At 40.3% G+C, this 18,629-nt stretch overlaps 1 protein-coding gene across 1 annotated transcript in view; it reads right to left on the bottom strand.

The window, feature by feature from the left end:
- Window positions 1-18,629, bottom strand: part of myo15aa (myosin XVAa) — a 205,391-nt gene that overhangs the window by 74,128 nt on the left and 112,634 nt on the right. Inside the window, exons 24-36 of the mRNA XM_043711624.1 lie at window positions 18,088-18,172; window positions 17,346-17,378; window positions 15,055-15,136; window positions 14,321-14,451; window positions 14,119-14,214; window positions 12,399-12,634; window positions 10,639-10,817; window positions 9,006-9,078; window positions 7,604-7,795; window positions 7,083-7,198; window positions 6,740-6,831; window positions 3,634-3,757; window positions 167-231 (exon numbers count right to left, since the gene is read on the bottom strand). Coding sequence (XP_043567559.1) covers window positions 167-231; window positions 3,634-3,757; window positions 6,740-6,831; window positions 7,083-7,198; window positions 7,604-7,795; window positions 9,006-9,078; window positions 10,639-10,817; window positions 12,399-12,634; window positions 14,119-14,214; window positions 14,321-14,451; window positions 15,055-15,136; window positions 17,346-17,378; window positions 18,088-18,172 — 1,504 coding nt within the window. The remainder of the gene's footprint in view (window positions 1-166; window positions 232-3,633; window positions 3,758-6,739; window positions 6,832-7,082; window positions 7,199-7,603; window positions 7,796-9,005; window positions 9,079-10,638; window positions 10,818-12,398; window positions 12,635-14,118; window positions 14,215-14,320; window positions 14,452-15,054; window positions 15,137-17,345; window positions 17,379-18,087; window positions 18,173-18,629) is intronic.

Here is an 18,629-nt window from a genome sequence, read left to right as displayed (position 1 = left end):
TAATTTCCCACACCACTGTTCTTACCCTTTTCCCTCCATCTAGATCTGCTACTGGGTTTCCCTTGCCCACATCCTCCTCTCCACAAGGGGAGGATGTGGGCTATTCACCGCTATCAACATGATGTCACCACTCCCCTCCCTTTTGATTGATTAGATTGGAACTTACCAGGAGGTAGGCTTGCTGGTTAATGAAATCTTGCTGCTGGGCATTCAATTGTGAAGGGTCATAGCCTTAAGAACAACATTAAGAACAACAGTATCAAGCACATTACATTCTAAACAACACCCTCTTTTCTTTTATTAAACCTGCGACATTATTTTATACTTTCTCAACTTTCCTTTTACTCCATGTATGTTTACAACAGGCCTGGGATTGGAAACAAAAACAGAGGTTGCTGAAAAAGCTCAGCAGGTCTGGCAGCATCTGTGGAGAGAAATCAAAATTAAAATTTTCGGGTCCAATGACCCTTCCTCAGAACTGATGGTAACTTGGAAAATTTCACTTTATATGCAGAAGATAGGGCGGGGGGAGGTGTAAGGTATAAATAATAGGTAGGGATAGAGCCCAGAAAGAGGGAAGAATAGTTGAATAGACAAAGTAGTGGGAGAGTGCACAACTATTAATGGAAACGGTTAGTGGTTAACAACAGGTAATGTGTGTGTGTGTGTGTGTCCGTCCGGGGAGCTAGGACATGGGGGTGTTCAGGCCCTAAGATTATTGAACTTGATATTGGAGAGAGTGTGGAGAGCTATAGGATCCCCAGGTGCACTGAGCTTCGCTGGAGCACTGCAGCAAGCCCGAGACAGAGATGTTGACTAGAGAACAGAGTGGTGTGTAAAAGTGGCAGGCAACTGGAAGCTCAGGGTCTTTTTAGCAGGCAGAATGTAGATGTTCTGTGAAGCAGTCACCCAGTTTTTGCTTCGTTTCCCCAATGTAGAGACCATATTGTGAGCAGCGACTGCAGTAGACTAAACTGTGAGAAGTGAAGATGAAGTGTTGTTTTACCTGGAAGGTATGTTTGACCCTTGACACTGAGGGGGGAGGAGGTAAATCAGCAGGTGTTACACCTTCTGCAGTTGCAGACGAAGGTGCTATGGGGCTAGTGGACCATGATGTCATACATGGAACGGTCCCTGCAGAAGGCAGACAAGAGAGGGGAGGTAAACATGTGTCTGCTGGTGGCATCTCATTGGAGATGGTGGAAATGGAGGCTGATGATCTTCTGGATGTGGTTGCTGGTGGGATGGTAGGTAAGGACAAGGGAAACCCTATCTCTGTTGCAGCAGAGAAGAGAGGGGATGAGGGTGGATGTGCACGTTATGGATCAGACCCAGTTGAGGGCCCTGTCAACAACGGTGCTGGGGAATCCTTGGTTGAGGAAGAAGATGGACATTTCCGTGGCCCCTTGTCAAAGTTGGCCTCATCAAAACATATGTAATGGAGATGGAGGAGCTGGGAAAATTGAATGGAGTCTTTATAGGAAACAGGGATTAGGATATATAGTCCAGGTAGCTGGGGGAGTTGGTGGGTTTATAGTGGATATTAGTGGCCAGTTTATCCCCAGAAATGGGAACAGAGATGTCGAGGAAGGGAAGGGAGGAGTCAGAGATAGATCAGGTGAAAGCAAGAGAGGATGGAAATCAGAAAGGAAAATTGATGAACCTTTCCAATTCTCGATGAGAGAGGAAAACAGAACCAATGACATCATCGATATATCAGAGAAAGAGTTATGGGTGGGGGCCAGAATAGGACTGGAACAAGAAATGTTCCACATACTCCGTGGAGAGACAGGCATAACTGAGGCCCATGTGGGTACCCATGACCACCCTTCTGACCCGAAGAAAATGAGAGGAGTTAAAAAAAGGGGTTGAGGGTGAGGATGAGCTCAGCCAAGTGGAGGAGGAGGGTGGTGGTGGAGGGAAAGGCTCAGGCCTTTGCTCCAGGAAGAAGTGGAGAGCTCTGATGGGGAGTGGATGTATAAAGCAATTCCACATCCATGGGAAAGAGGCGGCGGTTGGAGCCTGCAAACTGAAAATTCCGAAACTGGTGTAGAGCAGAGGAGTCACGAATGTAAGTGGGCAAGGACAGAACCAGGGAGAAAAGACTGAGTCAAGGTAGAAAGAATGAGTTCTGTGGGGCAGGAGCAGACTGAAACAATGGGTCTGCCCAGGCTGTCCTATCTGTGGATTTTCAGAAGGAGGTAGAAGTGAGCTATGCGGACTTGTGGGGAGCTATCCCTACAGAGGCAACGGAGCAGAGGGAATCGCCTCTTCCCTGGCCAACGTCTCTCTCTCAGGCTTACTGTAGTGCTCCAGCGAAACTCAGGGCAAGCTAGAAGAACAACATCTCATTTTCTTCTTAGGGACCCTGCAGCCCTCAGGACTCAATATCAAGTTCAATAATTTTAGGGCCTGAACTCTCCCATGTCCTAATTCCCTACCATGCACACCAGGCTTTGTCTGTTATTATACACTACCTACTGTTAGTCACTAACAGTCTCCATTATTAGCTATTCACCCTCCCAGTCAGATTGTTATCAACTCCTTTGTCCAACTGTTCTTCACTCTCTTTGGGCTCTACCCTCAATTATCGTTTATTCCTTAGCCCCTCCCCACCCGATCATCTGCATATAAACCGACATTTTCCTGGCTACCATCAGCTCTGGGGAACGGTCACCATACCCGAAACATTAACTTTAATTTCTCTTCACAGAAGCTGCCAGACCTGCTGAGCTTTTCCAGCAACTTCTATTTTTGTTTGATTTACAGCATCCATAGTTCTTTCAGTTTTCATCTAGGATTGGAAATGCTGCTCAGTGAGGGTCAGGCAAAGGGAAACGGGTGATTCTCTTCTAAAGTACCTGGGGCTCCTCAATAAACAGCTTTGCGTATTTTCCTTTATTCCCATTGCTCCACTGTAAAACAATGGAGCTCACTGGTGCTGACCAAATTTGTTATGGTCAGCAACAGTGACAGGCAGTAATATTTACAGTAAAAAAAGTCACTGGTACGGCCACACTTGGAGTATTGTGTACAGTTCTGGTCACCGCATCATAAGAAGGATGTGGAAGCTTTGGACAAGGTGCAGAGGAGATTTACTAGGATGTTGCCTGGTATGGAAGGAATGTCTTACGAGGAAACGCTGAAGGCTTTGAGGCTGTTCTCGTTAGAGAGAAGGTTGAGAGGTGACTTAATAGAGACATACAAGATAATCAGAGGGTTAGATAAGGTGGACAGGGATAGCCTTTCTCCAAGTATGGGGATGGCAAACACGAGGGGACACAACTTTAAAGTGAGGGGAGATAGGTATAAGACAGATGTCAGAGGTAATTTCTTTACTCAGAGAGTAGCAAGGGTATGGAATGCTTTGCCTGCAACGGTAGTAGATTCGCCAAGTTTAAGTGCATTTAAGTCGTCATTGGACAGGCATATGGACGTACATGGACTAGTGTAGGTGGGATGGGCTTCAGATTAGTATGACAGGGCGGCGCAACATCGAGGGCCCAAGGGCCTGTACTGCGCTGTAATGTTCCATGTTCTATATTCTCTGCTTGACTCCAATCACAACAAAAAGCCTAAGTTACACAGACCTTTTTTAGCAAGTCCTGTCAAACAGCCCCACAGAATACTGACCTTGATGGGCTCCAGGGATGTCTGTAGGTGTCTCAGAATTTTGCTGAGTCTCAAATCCATTGCCGGCTCCTACTTTCCCACCTCCCTTCATTCGAGCTGACACTATGGAAGATCGCTCCAAATCCTCAAAATTGGAAGAAGAAAACTGCTATAAACCAAAACATACTGTATGATGCCACCCATTATTTAACTTATTGTGGCTTAGTACAGAACTTGAATATTACTGAGAAATGAGATGTCATTGAACCTTTCAAACAAACGCAAAACTGGCCAACTTCAGGCAATCATAAAAACTTTATACCACAGAAGTGCTGATTAGTTGACAATTCAATGCTGTTTGCTAGGAGTGTTGCTAGGAGAATATAACAGCAAACTATAGGCTGCACAAGCTTCTGAGTAATACATAAAAATGCAGAAGGCTTGAACTTTTGCTTTGCAGAGAACAGGTGTGTGTGTGTATGAATGTATATTGCTTCTGACATGTGCAAATGTGTCATGTTGCAAGTTTGACTGATTATCTTAAATTGGTTGTTAGTGTAGCTATTAGCACATGCAGGACTGTTCACAAAGTGTTGAATCACCACATCAAATCTAACAGCAACTGTTTTGCTTTAGGTTTTGCAAGCACACATTTGTTGGGTACAATCTATGCTTTGCCTTTTCTGAACAGTAAAAATAACATGTTGCTTGATTCAATCAGTGGAAAAGTTACAACAGCAACATATTTAAAATAATCAGTTAAGTTTACAAACTTAACATAGGTGCTTCCTCGAACTGACATACATTCACATGGCAGGACCCAATCTTTACAAGCAAAGGAAATATGTTCAAACCATACACATTGACTGAATTACAGGAGCTCAGGAACCTAGAATTCCCTTTCAATTTCTCTATGGCAACATCTCAGGCAGTTAGAGTTGACTTGCAAACCAATATGTATCGTTTTCTCCTGTAGTATAAAATTCTATGATTGTCTGAAATTTGGCATTCTTGGGTTTGTCCTGATGGGCGTAAAATATAAAGATTTGGTGACATATCACTCTTTTCACCAAGTTCTACAAAACTTTACTAGTTAATGAAATTTTGCAAGATATCAAAACTTCAGTAATTAATGAGACCCACAAGATGACAAAACCCCACCAGTTAATGAAACCTTCAACATCACAATCTCTGCAGCTTAACAAAACTCCACTTGTTAATGAAACTCCATAACATAAGAAACTCCACTAACAAAATCCCACCTCATGACAAACTCTGATAGTTAACTAAATTTCTGTGCCTAAGCCATGGTTTAACAAAGCTCCATAAGTTACAGAAGACTGCAAGCTAAAGTTCCTTACAGTTAAGTAGTTATTTTCGATTTTTAAAGATATTCTAGCATCTTGTCCCTGAAAAATGCTGATAATTTTTCTTGGTTTTGTGCTTGATAGCTTAACAATTCCTCAAAACTTATTCCTTAACTTTTACCTTAACCTCATTTCCTATTACAAGAGCAGAACTAAGGGCTTGATTCAGGGCTTCTCTTGGAACTGGATGAATAGTTAATGTGAGGACCACTGACATTAACTATAATGAAGATGTATACAATAACTAAGGGGAGGTAATTCCACTAAAATCACTTTTTCCACATACCCTTTGTAGTCTGTTTCATTGTGGATTCTACCCCATCCAGAATATTATTTTACCCTGAATGGGAGTCAGTCAACTGGTTGCAAAGAGTGTGATACAGGATAAAGTCAAACAACATTGATACTGGTTGAGGCATGTCCTCATCTTGCACAATGCATAAATCATAACTAATAATCCTCAGTGGACTGAGGCAATGGGTGAAAGCAGTGACCTCTACTGGTTATTCAGAGTTGCTATCAAGCTACCCAAACATTTTGAATCCTCTTCACTGATGGGATCAGGCAAAAGCCACTGAAAGAATGGGGTCAGCAACTCTCAGTTTTGCTGCCACTGTGCAGATCTACATGGCAGAGACATCTGGTCAGCAGCACAAACACTTCCTCCACTATGGTCAGATTCCTTATCATGGGTTTAACTGTAAAAAGTAACCTTTGAAATCACTTGCAGTATGGACATTCTAGAACAACAAGGAGTCCACCATTACTAATTAAGAATGCTGAAACAAATTCAAGTTATTTAGTCTGATCTCCCTGATTGTTGATACTATCCCATCTTCATGATCCCATTGCCTCAGGGATTGTCACACTCTTCTTTACAAATTTGTGTCATGGATACAAGAGTAAAGAAGGAAAGTTGAAGGTTGTGGTTTGTCCTTCTACGAGGAAAATGCCAGTTAAAGATCCCCAGAAACTTTAGTAACAGTAGAAGAGACTGTCCCAGCTTGTAATGTTAATTTTTAAGGTCACATTTAGAGACAGTGCATAGTCATGTGAGCTCTTTATAAAAAGGACATTAAAAGCAAGGGAGTGTGTACAGTGTAAATTCATCAGGATAATGCAGTTATGGTAGATTGTAGTGGTAGGACAAATGCTGGGACTCTGAAAGACAGCAAGATTAGGAGACTTACAGGAAACAGTTTCAGTTATGTATGGGTTTGATAGGATGAATGAGCAAAGACTATTCCTCTGGTTGTGGAGTCACTAACAAGGGAACATCAATTTAGAATTGTCACAGATAATGCAGAATGAAGTTAGAGTGAAGTTGTTTTTGAGGATAGTAGCCCTACTTTGCTATAGCAGAGCCTACAGCAGAGATTTTAAGAGAAACTTTAATAAATTGGGCAGTTATGAGGTCCTTATGACCCCCTTTTGTGCTGTTCATGATTCTGTAATCCTCACAACATCATTTATCTTTGTAGGTACTTAGGTCTCTAACCCTTGGACCTATTTTCATCATACAATTCTTTTGTTAAAAGATATAACTCAACTGAATTTACTGGGAGACCATTTCATCCATCCATTACTATCCAGGATAACAATCTTTCTAATCTTGGTTCTTAAATTTTCAGTAACAGTCTTAACTGAGTCCCGAGTTCTGGAATCCTTTTTACTTATTCTTGAATTCTCACTGCCTTTAGGAAGAGGGAATCCTATTTTACTGACATGTTTCCTTTTAGAATGAATTTGAAGTTCCATACCCCATTTTCATGTGATAAAACAGGATCAAACAGGCTATCAAGATAGCGATCAAGTCCTTTTTGAGAGCGGTTTTCATTGAGGGCATTGGAATCTATCAAAAACAGAGACAAAATATTCCAACAATAATCAGAAGAATACAAATAGTCAAGAGAAAGAAATACCTAAAGCAAGAATCACTACAGCTTAGACACAACAGCAACTAGAATCATCGCAAGAAAAACCTTAGACGTTTGTTCATGAAACATCTGGAAATTGTTAATGCTCTAGTTTCAGTTTAGAGGGGTTAACTTTTCAAAAACTTTATTAACTCCCCATTAGGTAACTCATCGAAAACAATCTCACCTTGCCCAGTGGATCCTGAAATGTGTCCAGATGAGTTTGGCATAAAGGTGGGGGCCTGTGTGACGGGAGGGGAGGGAATATCGTCATCAGAGTCGAAACCATGGCCAAAGACACTGCTTGGGAACAAAGACAAGTTACTAATGAGGCTTGTGGCAAACTATTCAGCTCTACAATCTTTGAGAAACTCACAAATAACCAATTGGAAGTCAATCTGCAAATCTCCCAATTTTCTTCATAGCTTGTCTGCCCTGTCTGTGGGCACTTTTTAAAATTTGATACAGTTGGGATATCAACCCTGATACTGTCTTGTTAGTTACCCAATGACAGCTCATAGAGCTCAGCATAGATAGGGGGCACTACTGTTTAGAAGTTCCCAACTCTGTTGCCATTAAAATGGATGGATAGAAAACATGGACTCTGTTACCAGGTGTAGAGTTGCTTGCAGTATCAGAGAGAAAAAAACCCATCTATAAACCAGGAACAGCCTCAGCACTCAGCACCTTCAGGTCTGGAATACCTACACATTTTTGTTCTTCTGGTTTCTTGACTTTTCCTCCGAGGAAATGATGAAGTAGGATTTCTGCCTTGGGAAATCTGTCATGAGTTCCAGGTCAGACACAAGGTCCATTGCATAGTCATGACCTCCAAGCTCGGCCCATTCACCTTTACTCTTCCTTGCCACTGACCAACCTCGCCAGCCTTCTGTCACACCCCTGTAATAACATCAAACATTATTACTGTGCACGTAGGTGATTTGTGCATGTGTGTTTTTCTGTGTCAATGTGTGTATGCATGTATTGGTGACAGCATCTAATTGTGTTCCCATATCTCTTTATGTGTACATTTGTGTGCTGTGTGTAATGTGTTTTATGAGTGAATATGTGCGTGTTGGAGTCTGAGTGTATGTTTCTCTATACATGTTCTTGTGTATATGTCCATAGAAGTGGGTATTTACAGGCAGACCTGTAATTTCAGATGTAGCTCATTTGTTCACTAAATAAGTTTTCTTGTGATTAGCCACATGTCTGTTATAGGGATGGGGTGTTTTAGGTACAGTATTGTTTGAGAATACATCTGACAGCAGCAAAATCTCACCACTGGCACCTGCTATGAAACCACGGTTGTTTTTGATTTGGAGATGGGGTTGGACTGGGGTTTACAAAGTTAAAAATCACTCAACCAGATTATGGTCCAATAGGTTTATTTGGAAGCACTAGCTTTCAGAGCTCTGCTCCTTCATCAGGAGATTGTTGAGAATAAGACTGTAAGACACTGAATTTGTAGCAAATGTTTGCCGTGTGATGTAACTGAAATTATATATCGAAAAAGACCTGGATTGTTTTTAAGTCTCTCATCTTTTAGAATGACCATGTTGGTTTCAGTTCTTTCATATATAAATCACAAAAAAGTTACATTCTCAAGTGAACTTTAACAATGGGTGTCATGTTGGCCCAGATAATGTATTGAAGGTGGGAGTTTCCCCGTGAGACTCTGTCCCACCATGGTCAGACTGACTCCAATCCAAAAGATGCATCTACAGAATCCCACGTGGATTCATGCAACTCCCGAGCAAAGCAAAATTAATTCTGCACGCGCACACACACTCCCACAATACATTCTCACAGACTTATACCCCTTTACACTCACATACACAAGTATCAGTGTATGAAAGAACTGAATCTAACATGGTCATTTTAAAAGATGAGAGACTTAAAAACAATCCAGGTCTTTTTCAATATATAATTTCAGTTACATCACACGGTAAACATTTGCTATAAATTCTGTGTCTTACAATCTTATTCTCCACAACCACCTGATTAAGGAGCGGCGCTCCAAAAGCTAGTGCTTCCAATTAAACCTGTTGGACTATAACCTGGTGTTGTGTGATTTTTAACATGGTTGCTTTTCTTTCCTCGATGTTACCTGTGACACAGAATATCTTGTCCCAGTTCCTCTCCTGTCGTCCATGAATTCACTGGACACAGAAACCTCACACCTGCAAACAAGATAAAGAGAGTTATTTACTTTGCTATCATTCCTATTATAATTTGGTTAGATCAGACATCAGATCAGAATGAAGGATTTTGATGTGGTAAATGGAACAAAGCATTTTCACTAGTCAGTGTGCCTGCAACAAACCTTAACTCAATTTAAGACCATTACTAAAATAATTAGTATCAAGATCAATATAAAATGTTTTGGAACAGAGGTTTGACAGTGCCAGTTGCCCATGTAAAGTATCTGGGAAATATCTGATGAAAGCGAGAATTATTTATTGAACACCTCGAAAGGGAGATCACTGAATAAAGGGTTGCTCAAACAACCAATTCCCTGCTCTATTTGAGAAGAGTATTAGATAGCATGGGGAGTGAGCAGGAGATTCATATTAGATGAAGTGGGATAATAAAGCATTAAGTAAATGAAGGGAGAGTTAGTATGGACAGAGTGGGATAGTAAAAGCTACAGGAATAAGGTGGAAAATTGTCCTAACTACATAAATTATTAAAATGAAGAGAGTGCTAGGGATTGTGGTGTTAGAGTGGAGTGGATGGGGAGAGATACTGTTGGGAAATGTGATTAAACTGGGTGGTTCAAGTGGAAAAAAGTACTAGCACAGACACATTTGACAGAATGGCCAAACTCTGCTAGAATAGCCGATGAACAATCAAGCAGTTGCCCTTTCTCCAGCTCACATGTTAACCAAAGATTCTGACTTTATAACTACAGAGATTGACTCAAAGAGAAAAAATTGATAGAGAACAAATTACCTCCTGAACTGGGTGTCCAAGCCAAGAGAATTGGATTTACAAATGGAGTTGCAGGTAGATAGGATAGTGAAGAAGCATTTGGTATGCTTTCCTTTATTGGTCAGAGTATTGAGTGTAGGAATTGGGAGGTCATGTTGCAGCTGTACAGGGCATTGGTTAGGCCACTGTTGGAATATTGTGTGCAATTCTGGTCTCCTTCCTATTGGAAGGATGTTGTGAAACTTGAAAGGGTTCAGAAAAGATTTACAAGGATGTTACCAGGGTTGGAAGATTTGAGCTATAGGGACAGGTTGAATAGGCTGGGGCTGTTTTCCCTAAACCGTCAGAGGCTGAGGGGTGACCTTATAGAGGTTTATAAAATCATGAGGGGTATGGATAGGATAAATAGACAAGGTATTTTCCCTGTGGTGGGTGAGTCCAGAACTAGAGGGCATAGGTTTAGGATGAGAGGGGAAAGATATAAAAGAGACTCAAGGGGCAACTTTTTCATGCAGGGGGTGGTGTGTGTATAGAATGAGTTGCCAGAGAAAGTTGTGGATGCTAATACAATTGCAACATGTAAAAGGCATCAGGATGGGTATATGAATAGGAAGGGTTTGGAGGGATATGGGCTGTGTGCTGGCAGGTGGGACATCTGGTCAGCATGGATGAGTTGGACCTTTCTGTGCTGTATATCTCTATGACTCGAAACGGATTCAACCACAATGAAGCTCTTCTCTTTAATTCTAGTGCAAGAAACATGGGATAAAATGAATTGAGCTTGTACGATTGGGGAAATCTGTGCTTACCATCAAAGCAGGAGACATTTAAAGCAATGTTGCCCTTCCTCTTGTTGCCTGCCCACTCCAGCAGACTTGGTGGGTAGCTTCTGGCTCCATCCGCACCATACCTGGCCTTTTGCATTGCCTGCATGAGCTTGTGCTGACACACAGATTTAAACCCATCATAGGCATGATCTGAAACAAACCTGATGGACAAATGCAGAGAGAAGAGGAGAATGTCAGAAGGTGGGTGGTGAAGGAGGGCTGGGTGACCTCCAGATGATTTTTCTCCTTTGTCTACCCACAACTTGTAACAAGCATTGTATCTGTCTAATGTTAGTCAAATGCCTTGAATCCCAGCCTATGGTAAACTTCCACCTTCATACCACATACTCAGAAAAATGACACGGTACACAATGAACAGCTGGAAGAAAGCAGCAATATCTCTACTGTAAGCCTGGGTACTTGTCAATTGGATATTGTGTAGATGAAGATTTCAGGTAATGGAGGCTGCAGAGTCTGTTCTATTCAAATCAATTTTGATACTGAATGTAAGTTAAATATCCAGAATAAAATCAATGCACTTTTTTAAGAAAAGCAGTCCCACTTTAAAATTACTTTCAAAAATGCCACAGCTGGTAAAATACAGTTAAAAATCACAACACCAGGTTATAGTCCAACAGGTTTAATTGGAAACACACTAGTCTTCATCAGGAGCAGCGCTCCAAAAGCTAGTGCTTCCAATTAAACCTGTTGGACTATAACCTGGTGTTGTGTGATTTTTAACTTTGTACACCCCAGTCCAACACCAGCACCTCCAAATCATGACTGGTAAAATAAGCCTCAGTGCTCCTCGCATGGGTTGCTACCACAACTTATTGTCAGCTATCAATGGTCCCAATTAGCAGCTATTCTTTTCCCAAGCTGACTTTTATCTATTCGCTTGTCTGCCCAGCTGTGTTTCTTTCTCTCTCACTGTATCAAAAATCACATGACACTGGATTATAGTCCAACAAGTTTATTTGAAACCACAGGCTTTCAGAGCCCGGCTCCTTCCTCAGGCAGCTAGCAGCGTTCCGAAAGCTTGCTGTTTCAAATAAAACTTTTGGACTATAACCTGGTGCTGTGTGATTTTTGATTTTGTCCACCCCAGTCTAACACCAGCACTGCCACAGCATCTCTCTTTGAACTCCATCTCCACAGACTGTTTACTTCCCCTACCTCCCTCCACCCATCTTCAGCACATTTACCAAGTTTTTCCGAACTACAAACAGTTCTGAAGAAGGGTCACTGGACTTGAAATATTGACTCTGTTTTCTCTCCACAGAAACATGACAGGATTTGTTAAAGATTTGGGAACAGATTTGGGCAAATTTTCACACAGAGTAAAAAAAATCAAGAACTGCGGATGCTAAAAATCAGAAGCAAAAACAGAAATTGCTGGAAAGGCTCAGCAGATCTGGCAGCATTTGTAGAGAGCAATGAGAGTTAACATTTCGAGTCAAGTGACCTGAGTTCTGAGGAAGGGTCATTCGGCACAAAACATTAACTCTGATTTGGCTGCACAGATGCTATCAGACCTGATGAGCTTTTCCAGCAATTTCAGTTTTTGATTCACATAGAGTCCTCTTGTTTCATGATTGCAACCACCGCCACCATCCTTCCCACACCACCCATCTCCATGCCCCCAGCCTTCCACCATGTTCACTCTTACATCACCTTCAACCTTGTCCCCACAACACATTCCCTGTCCCTTGACCCTACCCTCCTGCCTCACATCTACTCACTTTAACAGGTACTTGTCCATCCTGGAAGAAGGAGCGAAACAACTGAGGCAGGTAGCGAATAATAGCCAGCCCCTTTCTGCATTCTTCTCATTGGCATTTCTCCACACCTGATTGGCTAGTTGAGCAAGGATTTCATCTCTCAGATTGGGGTTAGCTAGTCCAGTCTGCGCTATGTAATCACCAAAGAGGATTTCTTGAGCGCCATTGAGTTGAGGATCACCCATGAATCTCATTACCTGTAAGAGGAACATTAGCTTCTTAAAGTGGATAAAATATGAAAATGCGAAGAGCTGATATCGGGAGGAATCTCTCACACTGGAAATTTCCCTGTTGCACTTGGCAACTCCTTTCCTTTCTCCCAGCTGTAAATTAATAAGCACCACCACTGCTACTTCCCAAAATGTGTGAGCTCAGTCTGCAAGTCCAGAAGATAAATGACTTGCAAATTCAATCTTGTCCTCTCCTGTCATTCATTTACAGAAAACATGTACACACACACACAGGAAAGTACACACACATACATGAAAACATGCACTTGAATGTACACTCTCAAGTATGTAAACACTCATAGGAGCAGAGACACACAATTTCCTTCAGGAAGTGTTGGTATTTGTTTTTACACACAAGCAAATGCATGTGTACATATACACATTCAAACAGACAAACACAAGTACAGTTGCCCGCATCATGTGCAAGCACATAACTTCCAGCAGGCGTTAGCAATCAAATCTCCTCTTTCTTTCAGAAGCAGTAAGCCAATTAAAATTTTTTAAAAATCACCATTCTGAGTGAGTTCATTTTGTCAGAGAAGGGATTATGTCTGTGATTTGTACAGCTCAGTACTTTACCTTTCCACCAGGTGGAGCTCTGTTAATGTGGTTTACCACAACCTTTCAATTTATTCTTCGTGTTCTTGGATGAGATTTTGACATATGGAAAATTTACTACTGGACGTATGGGTCATCATCAAGTATTCCCACATTAAGTATGTTATAAGCTTTCTTATCCAATTAATTTACTTTTACCTCCTCCTGAACTTTGGAGAGTATCTCTCCACTGCATCATTCTGAAATTCACAATTCCCACATAAATCATTTTCATCACCTCTATGGGCAAGGTTGTCAACTTCACATCTATTAAAACTGAAATGGGACAATTTTCAGCTTTGGTTTCATATGGAAATGAAGTGGAGAACTTCGAAACCATTTGTGCCTAACATCAAAGAAGCATAATCATTATATTCTCTGAATGCCACATACAGATCCTTGAATGATGCCTACAGTGAGTTACAAACTAAACATGAATCAAATGTTTCAGGTAGAATATGTTGTGAGTATAAATAAAACTGACAATGCCACAGTAGAGAAGTCCTCAGTCAATTCCTGATGAAGAGCTTTTGCCCGAAACATCGATTTTCCTCCTCCTCGGATGCTGCCTGACCTGCTGTGCTTTTCCAGCACAACTCTAATCTTGAAGTTCTCAGTCAATACCTGCACTTCCCTAAATTCCTGATTTTCCACTCCTGCTATTTGTGAGAAACACCAAGTGGGGAAGCCTGGAGCATGACAAAGAAAACTGGGGGAAGACTCACTCCAGCAAGTAACTTCTGAATACGAGAGCACAGGTAGGGGAATAGGCCATTAAATTGCACTCTGGGCTGCAGCCAGTGCATTGCAGTTATATCATACTATTTGCGAACGGTTAACCCAATCAGCCTTACCAGTTTGAAGACCATAACAGCTTCTTCTTTCAAATCCTCTTCTGACTGGGTCAGAGCTTCATCCAGTGGAGTGGTCAACATACCAAATAAGTGCTTCTGCATGAAATAAAGCATCAACAGTAGCAATGTAAGGGACATCCTCTATACCCTCCTCCAAATCATTTATGTGCTCTAATCAGCACAGGATCCCACATACATTTACCTTGAAGTGAGTCCGTACAAAGTTGGAAAAAGGATAGTTATTGATATCAAGAGCCATTACTAGCTGTTCCTGTGATTGGACCTTTGGAGTTTCACTCTGGATAATACATTCATTCTGGTTTTCTTTATCAGCTACACAATAACAAAAGAAAATTCAGACATCAACATATTTCTAAGTTTTTTCAACATGTTTTTCACAGTGAGCAAAAGGGGGCAATATTTCATTGAGTTGTAAACAACAAGTACTGCAACTTTTAAAAGGCAAACCACAAAGTAAAGCAACAACAAACAAGTGGGCAGATTTCATCCACTTATCTTCTGTACTGAGGTTGTCAGTAAACTTTGAAATATATCACTATAATCTCTGGGTACCGACGCCCCAGATAATGAATATCACCACATCATTTCACTGGCTTGGTGTGTATTTAAAGCTCTGATCTCTCAGGTTTTAGAGTTGAGGTGCAATATTGCAACTTCTGCGACATTTGAGTTGAGGATTTCCAGATTGTGCTCCTGGATTACTTTATATGTAACTGTTCCAGTGCAGTCAGGCGCAAAGTGAGTTATTTACTGGTGTGATATATCCAATGAAAACAGGCAGAAATATAGAGAGTGTGTGAAAGGCATGGGTTTAAAAAAAGACAAGGAAAAGAGAGGCAGCGAGAAAGAGACATACACAGAGGTAGAAAACAACAGAATAATGAATCATAATGAATTAAGAATCAAAAACCATACCTGCTGCTGCTTGGAGTAAGGAGGCCAACTCAGCAGGAATGTCCAGGTGAGTAACATTCACCACTTCCCTCATCGTTTGTTCCTAATTAAAAAGATCATTAATTTACAACTAAATTCTCAGCAAATTAACTGTTAATTACTTGGTACTGCAGAATTTAAACATTGCTTAAAAAAAGAAGTGTTTTTTTCTGCCTTGCATTCATCAGAGTGGGATACAAGAAAGCAAACTTATAATTGGAACAATAATTCATATAGCATGAGAAAAGGATTCTGATTGATACAACAGGAACTGTTAACTGTCAATCTTAATTAGCTTGTCTCAATACACCATGCCCAATGATAGATGTGATTCTGCTTTTGGATAGCATTTACGAAATAATCCCAATTGTACTAAACATTATATAGATAACCAATTCAAGTTTGCCAGTCAGGCTTGCAGTGTGATTCAACTGTTTGTGCGAGAAGCTACTTACAGTTGATTCTGCTATAACACGCGTTTCTTCAATGTGAATTGGCTATAATGCATTTGAAGAATTTAGACCGTTATTTGTAGAATGCAAACTTCTCTTACCTGTATTGGTTATAATGTGATACAATATAATGTATTGGTTTAAATGGTGCTGCTATTATGCAATTTTCTTATAACTCAGGATTACACGGGAACGGAATTATCATGTTTTATCATAACTGTATATTCACACCCAGTATCTTGATTTTTTGAGCAGAATGCATTTTTTTTATTCAGGTAAAGGTCTTGGAGATGCCAATCCATGCTACATTCCACACGGCAATGTCCTGACCAATCAGAGTCGACTTGTCTAGTTTGAGTTTCATTGGATAACTTACATTTACAGTTAACAGTTCCTGTGGCATCTCCATCTCAACCATGATCCAACAATCAATACCTTCCCATGTTGTATAATTTGTTTTTCACTTCCTAAGTGTCTCAGTCCTAATGTGTGCAAGACTCGTAAGTATCTAAAAAGGGGTAGAAGTAGACCAATTGGCCTCTCGAGCCTGCTCCACCATTGAATATGATCAAAGCTGATCTGTTTGCATTTCAAATTTCATTTTAATCTCCTTCTGATGATCTTTGATGATTCTATTTCCTAATATGATTCCTTCGAACTCTGCCTTTAAAATATTTAACAACCCCAACCCCATTACCTTGTGAGGCAATGAGTTTCACAGTTCCACAACCCTCTGACAGAAAATATTTCTCCTCATTTCTATCCTGTTAGGGTGACACCTAATTTTAAAGGCGTCCCTTCGTTCTGAAAAACTGAAAGGTTACGTCTCATTTTAGAATAACCTTTCAAACAAAGCTGAGTCTCCACATGGAGAAAACAATTAATCAAAAAGGATACAAAAACATTAGCAACATTTTGGGATGCAGCATGCAACTAATTTGGGACATGACATGTTGAAGGTGAAGTGTGCTTCAGAAAAACAGATAACTTTGAACCTATGTCCTAAAAGCTCTGCATCACTCAGGGTTTCTCTCAAACTCAATAATAATCCTCTTTCTCTATTTACCAAATTATAAATTCTTATATTTCTCATCAATATTTGGTTGAATGAGCTGAGAGATAACGGGAATAATATAGAGATGGAGCATAAGGTTTGTCGGAAGAGGGAATGAGAGTCATTAACATTCAAGCATATTGGTCAAGAGTCAATGTTGCTTGGATTTAAATCTAAATGTTAGGAAGCAAGGTTTAGGGTTGAGATATGGATTAATGGATTAAGATTGAGGGTGAAAGGTAGGGCTAATGAATTAAAGTTAAATCAATTAGAATTAGGATTTGACAATTAAGGTTATGGTGAGGTCAATGAGTTAGTTCTAAGATTTGAATTTGGGTTGATAGATTAGGGTTTGGGTTACAGATTAAAGCATAGAATAAGGCCATTCAATTTGTTGTGCACATACTGGCTGTCGACAAAAGCTAGACTCACACTCCTGTCCTTCACTCGTATTCCTGGACATTTTCTCTCTTCAGATGTTCATCCAATACTCTTTGAAACTTCCCCACATTGCTCTCAGGTAATGCGTTCCAGATCATAACCATTTGGAGTATAACACTATATATGTGACATTGTCCCTCTGTATGAAGGACCCGGTTTGTGGGATCATATTCTTATTTGTGATTTCATACTACAGTATACAATACCATATCCCAGCATGTGGGAATCTAACCTATACATTATGAAGCCCTCGTACATGGTACTGTACCCAAGTATGAGTTGTAATGGGAGACAGACCAAGAATGATATGAAATGAAATTTATTACCATCTCAATCCTCTCACGTTTCTGTTCTCGTAGCTACAAAGAGAAGAAATGTAAGAAAAATAAAATGTTATTTCACATTTTTGAAAGATCTAAATATATTTCATGTACATGCCATTATTCTCTGCCAGACTTTCCAAATCCCCTGTTATCATTGCTGTTGGGAGGTTTATCCAAATTCTGGAGAAAATCTATTGTATTTTGTGTGGTTCAGGACTCTTCATCAGAGATTGAGCTCCAGGATGAATTGCTTTGAAGCTTAACAACAGTATTCACCGATATATAATAGTGATTTTGTGCAGCCAAATCTCACAAAAATAGTTAGTTTATTATCAGATATGGCGATTTAGTTAGGAATGCTTACCAAGTACAATTTCTTCTTGAAAGGGTGACAAATAATTAATAAGACCCACTTCAACCATTATGTTATTTTAGTTTGTTGTGTTTGGAATGGGGCTGATAAAAAGATTGGAGGAGGTTTGTGTCAAACACTACTTAAAAATACAAGAAAAGATTTCACATCATGCTTCGAGAGAGAACTACCTTCCAATTGCCATGTGACCTTACATTACATCTTCTGATGATTTGACTATTGTATTCACACATTCATAGTAATGTTTCACATTACAGATCACATGGACACAAACCTTATGGCTAGGGGACATGGACCAGGTGGACCATACAGAAATGGACGAGATGGACATGGAGTCTGGAATGATTTTGTGCACTTAGCATTTTTACTTACTCTGAGAAATCTTCTGCGATTTGTAAACATGAGGACAACAGATCGTACTTTGATCAAACTTTCCTTAAACTTTTGGAATTTTTTTCTGTCAGGAGAAACAAAGCAAAAGAAAGGATCAGGTAACATATGAATATAAGAATTTGGAGCAAAAGCATTTCAGCCCTTCAAGCTTGCTCCACAATTCGAATAAGATCAAGGTTCATCTGTTTGTGTTCTGAATTTCATATTCCCATCTGGCCCTGATAATCTTTGATTCCCCTGCCTAACAGGAATCTGTCTACTTCCATCTTAAAGATATTCAACAACCCCACTTGCACTGATTTCCAAAGATGCACAACTCTCTAAGAGAAAATAAATCCTAGAGTAAGGATTCCACTTATATTCTTCTCATTGAACTTTCTCCATTATTCCAGAAAATGACAATTTGTTAGGTTGGTTGCCACAAATTACATAGAGTCATACAGTACAGAAACAGGCCACCATAACCATGTTAACCAACAAACAACACTATTCCCATTTACGCACTTTGTCCAGAGCCTACT

This window comes from Chiloscyllium plagiosum, chromosome 21 (assembly GCF_004010195.1).
Source record: "Chiloscyllium plagiosum isolate BGI_BamShark_2017 chromosome 21, ASM401019v2, whole genome shotgun sequence".
Classification (NCBI taxonomy): domain Eukaryota; kingdom Metazoa; phylum Chordata; class Chondrichthyes; order Orectolobiformes; family Hemiscylliidae; genus Chiloscyllium; species Chiloscyllium plagiosum.
Note: the sequence above shows the minus strand (reverse complement) of the source record. Positions and strands in the feature narration are given on the sequence as shown.